At 34.1% G+C, this 9,730-nt stretch overlaps 1 protein-coding gene across 6 annotated transcripts in view; it reads right to left on the bottom strand.

Moving 5' to 3' along the window:
* pclob (piccolo presynaptic cytomatrix protein b) overlaps positions 1-9,730 on the bottom strand; it is a 64,367-nt gene that overhangs the window by 38,325 nt on the left and 16,312 nt on the right. For all 6 annotated transcript variants that reach the window (XM_028037042.1, XM_028037003.1, XM_028037036.1 and 3 more), the window contains exons 12-13: positions 1,457-1,897; positions 1,178-1,330 (exon numbers count right to left, since the gene is read on the bottom strand). In XM_028037042.1, the coding sequence (XP_027892843.1) occupies positions 1,178-1,330; positions 1,457-1,897 (594 nt within the window). The remainder of the gene's footprint in view (positions 1-1,177; positions 1,331-1,456; positions 1,898-9,730) is intronic.

Genomic DNA, 9,730 nt, shown 5'->3' with positions numbered 1-9,730 from the left:
TTACCTGTTTCAAATTAACTTGTTCACCTGTGGAATGTTACAAACAACATTTTCCTCTACTTTCCAAGTCTTTGGTTGACACTGTCCTACTTTTTTTTAGAACTTATTGCAGGCATCAAATTCCAAATGAATATTTGCAAAAACAAAATATTGTATCCTTTAAATATTAGATATTGCTTCTTTGTAGTGAATTCAACTTGCAAATCACCATATTCTGTTTTTATTTATGTTTTCCACATAGTCCCAACTTTATTGCAATTGGGGTTGCACTATTTATGGCCTAAAGAAAATTTAGTTACATTTTTAAATTCACTTTTATAATTTGAATAAGCTGCTGTTAGTCCAAATTTCTTACATCATCATAAACCAGTATGAAGTTTTTTATCACTGATTGTGCAATGTTGATTTATAGTCTCAGTAAATGAACAGGTAAACATAAACACACAAATTCTGATGCCTTTTCTATTCCAAAACTCAATAATGACAACAAACTAATCATTTCAAATAAAGCAAAACTCTAAAAGAAAATTGTTATCCTGCTATGTATAACTAGGTTCAATCCTACAAAACTGATTTATTATCTGTATTGCAAGAGGAATGTTTTATTCTTTCCCCTATTTAGAGTTTAAAAAAATATATAACATATTTAGACATATGTTATATACAGTATATGAATATGTTAATAGATCATATTAACCATTAATATGATTTATTCTTTCTATATTTTTTTATATTTATTTAAGAAAGCAAAGGTACGTTTTTTCTTTGAGATTTTCCGTGATTTTTTTCTCTGACTTGTTTTCTTTGATATTCCACATATCAAAGAAAACTATTGACCACAGAACAGTATGTCAGCAACACTTGAGGCCTCACTTGAAACTTTGAAGAGTAATTGTTTTCACGACTCACACAAACAAAATTAATATTGTAAGCACAAATTATTTTTTTTCCTTAGCCCTTTTTAGAGAAAATACAACTGAAAGTGGGGAGTGTCTGTTTTGCCAGGAAATATTTATTCATCTAAAAAATATGGTGTTTTCAAGTAGTTTCTCAATATCAAACTTTGTAAGGGTGATGTAAAAAGGAGAAAGTGCTTAAGACGATCTCAGTTAAATTAATCTTCTTGGTATAAATAACAGAAATATTTTAAATATATATATTTGATTACTTTTCTTACCAGTCTCGCTGTAAGGAGTGGCTGTGAAACTTGAGTTGAGATGTCAGTAATCTTTTCAATCATCTTATCATCCAGTTCCTTGCTGTCAGCTGCTTTTGTTTTTCCAGATTCCACTGCCTTTTCCTGTTCTTGTAAATATGGTTGCAGTTTCTCCTGCAAAGAAGAAGTTGTGTCCATCAGATTGATATAATCATTGGTCTGCACCTCTGTAATTATACTCCCTGATACAGGGAGCTCTGGCTTTGCTTTTTTCTCTGGAACAACTTCAAACATTGTTACCTCTTTAACAGTTTCCATGTCAGAAGTTTTGGTGATTGACACATCAGGCTTTGCTACAACAGGTTCTTGAATGGAATCTTCAAAAGACTGTTTATCTGAGGCAACAGATGAAACATCTATCATGGTGACTAACTGTTTTCTCTCCTTTTCTTTTTCTATGGAAGGAACAGGAGCTAGGTTTTTTATCTTGGCAGGTTCTTCCTTCGGTGTTGTAGCTGAAATTATTTGTACTCCCTCAGTAGGGGCAGTTTTTGGTGCCGTGACTTCAGTTGTGAGCTCAATTTTGATGGGTGAGGTTTTGGACGCAGCCATGTCAGAAGTTGATGTTGCCTGGATTTCTGGTTTGGCAGGCACATATGTAGGTTGAGACATTTGTTCTGAATCTCCGAGTTGTCCTGACAAAGCTCTTTGAGTTTGGCAGCTCAAGCACAACCATTCCTTCTGTAAAAAAACAGACAACACAGAACTGTTAAAACGCACTTTAGAAAGATTGAGAAGTGTCTGTAATTTATTACAATTACAGACAATAGCAGTAACTGAAGAATTTGAATTAAAGATTGTATTTGGCATATTTTGAAAGACAAAACAATAGCCAAATGCATCGAAAACCTTTTTACTTTGAGAAATACAAGAACATAGACACAATGTTGAATACAAGCTAACATATCAAACTAATTCATACTATGGTTATTCCATAAAATTTACCTGTATAAAAATATTACACATGTGGATTTAAACCTATTATGCTTGTAGTACACAATGAACAGCTTAGATTTAACCTATACATACATTCAATTTATTTAACCAAGTGTTTTCAAAATAATTTTGCCATGAAATTAAGTCCAATAAAATTAGGCTGCTATGCCACAGATAATGTTCAAAAACCTTACAGTTAAGACAAAATTATTTACACACTTGTGATTTATCTTTGAAAATATGTTCAGTCAGCTTAAAAGTTTGTTTCAGGATAGAAATTGTTCAAGGATCTCTCGTAAGATAACAAAACAATTTAAATGGAGTATAAATTTAGAAATATATGTAATAAAAATGAACAAAGTAAAACATATCAAAAATACAAATGATTCAACTGTATTTCAGAATAATATATAAAATGTTATCAAAATACTTCTAGGTAATCAATGAAAAAATCTTTATACGTTCCCCACCTCCACCCCCACCCCAATGACCCTACATGGCTAAGTGGATATAGATAATAAATGGATGGATGAAATAATGATAAAAAAGCCCTGTGTCAGCAAGCAAAGGTTCTTCTGTAGCGGACACATCTTACCAGTTAAATGTAATTGCAGTCACAATCAGAAAATTTTGTATTTCATTTCATTTTGGAAAATGGACTGCACAAAGGTTCATCAAGCTAAAGGATTCCAAAGCACTTCACACTACTTTCAGTCATTCACTCATTCATATGTACATTCACACCATGATGTTAAGGTAAAAGAATCAATTACAAAAGTTTAAATTGCCTCAGAAAATAAATATCTTAAAAAACGACACTATGTCATGCCATAGCTGGATTTTAAATCAAACTGTCTTGCTCTAGAAAACAGCAAATAATTTATTCCTGTCTTATGGCTATGGATTTTTGTTTTTGTTTTTGGAAATCTTAGATAAACTACAGCATGTTATACTGATTAATCATATTGCATTGAAGCTAATAATCAGTTGTCAGTTCACTCAATCATAGTTGAATATCCAATGTATTCTCATCAAAATATTTCATAAAACTATCACTTCCACTAGCAGCCTGTGGTGGTAAGATAACAACTGCTATGAGATGGGACTGCACATAACAAGTAGCATAGCAACAGAAATGCTTACCTTGCAGAAGAGCTAATCGCATTTTCAGATAAATTACATTTGGCATAATGACATGTTTTTGGTCCCTCTGTGTGTTATCAATCAGCAAATAACGAACATAAAAGCTGTCAACAGGCAAAGCAAAACGTCTGTACTGGCAACCTAGCAAATCAAATCACAGCAATGCGCCTCCCTCTGCAGAGCCAGCAAGAGTTGTTCTGTTACAGGAAGGGGGGAGATTACAATACACACATATTCTGTTTAACACTGTAGAGAAATGTGAATTTGAACATGTGTCTTTAGGAGTTTGAATGATGATGCTGTAGTAACAGAAATTACACTAATGTTTCACATTCTTTTTGTCATACTCAGTACTGTCATCTTAAATATTTAGTAACACAAGAAAAGCATGATTACATGCAAGGCTACAACTCGAATTCACCAAGAGTTATCTTCAGTTGCATTGAAGATAATTTTCTATTCAGTCTTTGATGAGTAAAGTCTGAACTAATCTAATGCAGAACACAGTTTGACTTGAAGGAAAGCCGGCACTGATGCATCCAGTTTGATTGAAACAAATATGCTGTTGCCCAGTCACTTGAGGTTCAGTCAGCAGTATGATAATTATGTTTACTATGGCAGGAGGGGTACATTATCAGGACAGTGTATGATGCTTATAACTCTGTAAACTAGTAAATGATTTCAATTTGATTATGAACTCATGCATGCTTAGGCTCAAGGATGTTTGGCTGTCTTGTCAGTGAAACATGATTTTACATACATTACTTTTAAGACTGCTTTTTTTCATTTACATTTTTTAAACTGCGATCCATGTGGTTTATACAGAGCACATCAACCAGCTTAAATTACATGAATACTTTACAGAGCAATTTATATTACTACACAGAAACACTGTCTTTGTAAGTCAATGACATGTACCCTATCAGGTCTATTTTCAGTAAAATCTTCACACATTTCACTGTTTCTCTTTCACCTGCTCTGTCATGCATACATGGTGCAGTTATAGTGAACAAGTAAAAACTAGCTTTTGCCTAAGTATGCAAATCAGCAAGCAAGCTGAGGTTAATTTTACTTCTGAAAACAAGAACTACTGTGTTAAATCAGTAGTGGCAACTTGTGCTAATATGTAAATAGTGACTGGTAAAAGTGCACAAACCTCAGTCAAAGTAAAATACTTTTGTGATGTAATCAAATGAGATCATGACAAATAATTAAAAACTTTTTAAACATATTTGTGATTTGCACAGTTTAATTTCATAAGTGTGCACAAATTTAAACTGATACTTTTTGAAGCTCTTTTTGATTCAATTTCATCATTCAGTCTCCTTTGGCAGTATCACCATCCCAAATCTTGACTTGACATTTGCTCACTCTGTCTTGAAAATATTCTCTCAATTAGTCAGAGTGGAGAACATATCTTTTTCACAAACCTGATAAACTGACCCATCAAACCTGCTATTCATGTATCTTGTCAGGGCCTACAAAAAAGTCTCCTGGTATAATGATTCAAATTCCACAGGAAGTTGACCATTTTGGATCAAAACTGCTATTTTGTCTCTTTCACACAGGTTGTGTCTGAATGAACTCAGACACAACTGTAGGGGGCTACAGCTTTTGACTTGAAGACTTCACAATCACTCAGCAAAGTCTTGAGGAATTGAAGATCAAAAGTAATCAAATGATTTTTGCTGCATTAAAACATGTGGGCATTGCCAAGTCCTCAAAATCTGACGGTTCACCTTAAAACATCGAGGTTGAAAAACTTCCACATGCAAAGTCTTAGCTACATCACACTTTCTTGTGTCATAACAGTCCAGCACTCATCACATTCACATGGTCAATTGGTGACGCCATTTTAGCCATACCCCCTTTAAGCAAGAAGTCCCCTCTTTGCTGTGACAGCCACCCAATGCTGCTTGCAACTTTAATTAGTAGTATTTTTCTGATGATTATATAATGATTGTTTTGTGACAAACATACCATTTGGAGTTAAAGGCAAAATGGTCAAATGGTTTAGTTTATTGAAGTCATAACAGAATTAAATCAAAAATATTTTGGAAGATCTTTCTTGAACAGAAAAGATTTCTGTTCTATAACCCTATCACTTCAAAGATGCAGATAAGCCCATATTGAAGATTTATAAGATTCAACTGATGGCAGGTATAATCTTGAGAATACTGCTGAAACTGAACCATATGTGCTTCAACAAAATATTAGTTTTATGGCATGAAAGTTAATTTAGCTTTAGTTTACTTAAAGATCCTTTGGCTCTGAGTGCCTTTATTTAGACTAATCCGACAGAAAGGGAAGTTGGAGATATGCCACAAAGATTCTAACATCAGGAATCAAACCTTGAATATGTAAAAGCTCAATAGGTCAACATTGCTATACTCCACTCTGACTTCTTTCTTCCATTGCCATGTCCTAGAATGTAAAATTGCATTCTGTGTGTTTTTTTTTTTAACTTTGTTTCATAGAAAATACTAATACTGAAAACTTCACTCAACCTCTCTTTCACTCAACAATAGTACCAACAGCTAAAAGTGTTGACAGCATGACATCGTAGTTCTTAAATTGTAATTGTTTTTTGGCCAATTGCAAAATATACTCTTCTTTTATTATTTATTATTATTATTATTATTATTATTATTATTATTATTGTTGTTGTTAACTTAATCTTTCCTGCCACAGTGCCTGCCAATTAGCCACTTGTTTTAAGTGGCACATGACTCACAAATATGGTTATTGGAAACTTACCATTGCCCTTTTGTCTGATTAAATTTGTTTTATGAGGAGGGAGAGAGCAGGAGCTCCTTGCAGAGAGCCATGGGAACTGCTGCTCTCACAAGTTGCTGTGTGATATGCCTTTTAGGTGAATTGTCTGACCATCACAAAGATCGAGGTTAGGAAATCTTCTGAAACACAATTTGTAGGCATCAGCTTCAGTTTGTATAAAAATTGTTACCAATATCATTATATTATCATATCATTTGGATCGAGTCTAATAAATAGTTAATCAGAATGCTAAGTAAAACGATGACATGTCAGTCTAAGCTACCTTTAAACTTTGTATTTTCCAAGCAAAGCAAGATTTAACTAGAATTACAAAAGAAGTGGTTATTGTCATTTTCATCTAATGGCATAATTTCTTAGTCTCCGTTGCTGTCATGTTGTTTCTAATAGAGCCAGAGAAGTTCCTATTGATTTTCTGGCACATACCTTTGGGTAGAGATAAGGCTGCAAATATGCTGGGCTTTCAGCAGCTCCACAGGGCTTCACTCTTTATATATTAAGCCCTGGGGTAACAAAGAATGTTGACCTGCTAATCTGTAATAAGCAGAGTGCTTCATTTTGCAAACAAGGAAATGCATCCACTGCATTTTTCCACTCTGACAGCTGGTGCATCAGGAAACTTCTCTTAAAGCCACAACATCTTTCAAAATAGCAACACTGATTTTGCTTAGCTGCTGACTGCAGCTTGAGGGATGAACAATATAATAACAAAAACTATCTTTGAAATAAAAAAAACATTTAATATGTTGTGTTAAGATTTAAATGTTTATATATTTTTGCATCACAAAGACATTACAGTTTTAGAATAGCATTGGTGTACTATTTATGGAGACTATGCCAAAACTGTAATGGCACTGCAAGTAAATTATGCTTGATAGTTTTTTACACATTACCCGACATGCACCTGTACTGCATCAACTCTGTTACTGAAAAACAAAACTTAGCATTAGGAAAACTTATTAGTGGGGTTAGTTTAACCATAAATCAATATAAAAACAAAAGTTTGGATTAAAATTAGAATATTGGGGAAAGTTAAATATAAAAAAATTAGTCATACCCTAATCAGCTAATTTACTCAGAACGCCTGCAAAGTTTTCCTGCTCCTCTAAACTATCTCTGAATTGTGGCCATAAGTTGCACAATCATGGGAAAGACCGCTGACCTGACAAATGTCATAGACACCGTCAATAAGGAGGGAAAGCCACAATGACCATGCTGAAGAAGCTGGTTGTTCACAGGGCTCAGTGTCTAAGCATATCCATAAAAAGTTGAGTGGAAGGAAAATGTATGGTACAAAAGGTGTACCAGCAACAGGGATAATTGCAGCCCAAAGAGGATTCATTCAAGATTTTAGAAGAGCTTCACAAGCAGTGGACTGATGCTTGTGTCAATCCAACCATACAAACGTGGGAAAATCAGTAATGCTTGACCCAGCATACAAATGCGAGTTGCACACATATAGTATGTTTTTTTTATGAAATAATATATTTATGTTGTGTTTTAAATGATCCATGCATGTTTTGGTTTACTGTAACTTCAAATAGCCAGCTGTCTCTGCTTGACCTAGCAAAGCATGTGCTTCAGCCTGCTAGTCACTGGGAGAAATGAATGTATTTGACATTGGGCTCAAATGAAATAAAAAATGGCCTTTTCTCTAATATTTCCAGAATTAGATGTGTTAATTTTTTTGTTCCTTTTTCATTTATAGTTTATGTTTATGTTTTCTGGTGATAAAACATATAGACCTTCAAGAAGTACAGAAGTATCTTTAAAAAGTATTTTACTTTTATTTTAACACATTTATATTTTCATGTTAGTTCTTAACCATAAAAATATTTATATGTAATATTTTCCACTTTAAGGTTAAAACCAAATAACTTTTTGTCTCATGTTTATTTTTTTCCATAGTTAGTCATTAATAAGAACTACAAATTACCAACATGCGTAGATCTTGAATTATCATCCCATCACAATCATCATATGAATCATTACATTTCAAGGTCTGTTTTAAGACTTTGTTTTCTTTCCTATCTCTCTTCTTAATGCTCATCTGCTATATTTAATGGAAGACATGCTCTTGTTTTTACTTGTATCTTTGTTATGGTTTTTCATTGGTGAACTACATGTAGGCAGGTTATGCCATGTTTTTTCCAGTTGCTGAGGAGATTAAAAATGTCCTTAGAGATCCTTTGCAACTGCTGTTATATTTGAACACAGTAGCTTGAGATAAACCCAAAGCTTTTCCCACATGATCTTTGCACAAATAAAACTGGCAGCTAAGATGACATTTCATTTCAAGCCATTCTATAATTAAAATACGCTAGGCCAAATCCTTAACTGTAGACAGCAATGCCAAAAAATATTTGTGCTCCTTTTCTTACTTGTTACACATTAATATAAATTTTGGTATGTCAGTCCTCTCAACTTATAACCCATCACTAAACCACCAGGCAATAATATTTTCTGCCTTATTCCAGCCCAGCAGTGTTGCAGAAAAAATAATCTATCAACCAAAAAAAATCATCTAAACTCAACATGCATAAACAAGCGAACTGTCATTCAAACTGTCTCATCTGTCATGTAAAAAGCTTTTGTTGGCAAACCATGATACACGTGTGTCCTACTTATCAGACAACAGTCACTCTAAGGCTTTTAATGACATCAGCTAAAGCAAAACAGGCAACATAGAGAAATGGACAGACTTTCTCTTTGCACTCAAAATGCCAGAAGCAGACTCCTCCTCTTTCAAACATTATAAGTCCTTTTCAAATTGAAGTAGCCCACAAAAAATGTTATGACAGAAAACTGACAAGAATAAAAAAGGCCAGTAGAATAGAGTATGCTTATTCTTTCTGTCCAGCTGTCATGGGGATAGGCTAATTCTACTTCGTTAAAAGGGATGCATCTGCACTGAAAATAAACTGAGGAAATTCTCTCCTGCCCCTAGAAGACCTATTTTTAGTGTCTCCTCTGTTGAGACACACATCTGCAAGTTCTATATGTTTTCTTTAGAACAATCTGTGATTAAGGTAAACATCTGCTTGCATGTTATCTAACTCCATAAAATAAATTAAGGCAACATCCTACCAATTCTTTTACAAAGGGGCTGATTCTTATCTCCAGCAGTGATTGGGTGAGAGGCAGGTTACACCCTGAACAAACAACCATGTCTGCATACATGCATACTTATACAGTATCTAAGGACAATTTAATGGAAATGAATAACCTAACATTTATGTTTTTGGACTGAGGGCAGAAGCCGTAGTACCCGGAGAGATTCCACAAGTATACAGGGAGAACATGCAAGCTCCATAGAAAAAAACCAGAGAGTACCTTACAAACCTTGTATTACCTAGCTTCTTGAATTTTGTTTCTTAGGGTGTGGGAGATGAATTAGTGACATCTTAGGGGATTAACTATTCAAGATGGCATTCAAAAAAATATTGCATAAGAATAAGTAGCAGACATTGACACTCATGAATCCATCAACCTTTACTTGCCTGTGTAAAAGCCAGCACACTTGGGTCATTGCCACCCACAAACAATTAAGAAGAAACAGCTGAATTACCAGGAGTCATTGATATCAGAGGGGGCAGACTGACTGACAAGAAACATGAGATTCTATGACGTATTGTGTTGTGA

Source organism: Xiphophorus couchianus, chromosome 2 (genome assembly GCF_001444195.1).
Source record: "Xiphophorus couchianus chromosome 2, X_couchianus-1.0, whole genome shotgun sequence".
NCBI lineage: Eukaryota > Metazoa > Chordata > Actinopteri > Cyprinodontiformes > Poeciliidae > Xiphophorus > Xiphophorus couchianus.
The sequence above is the reverse complement of the archived record's forward strand: the minus strand, read 5'-3'. Positions and strand labels throughout refer to the sequence as shown.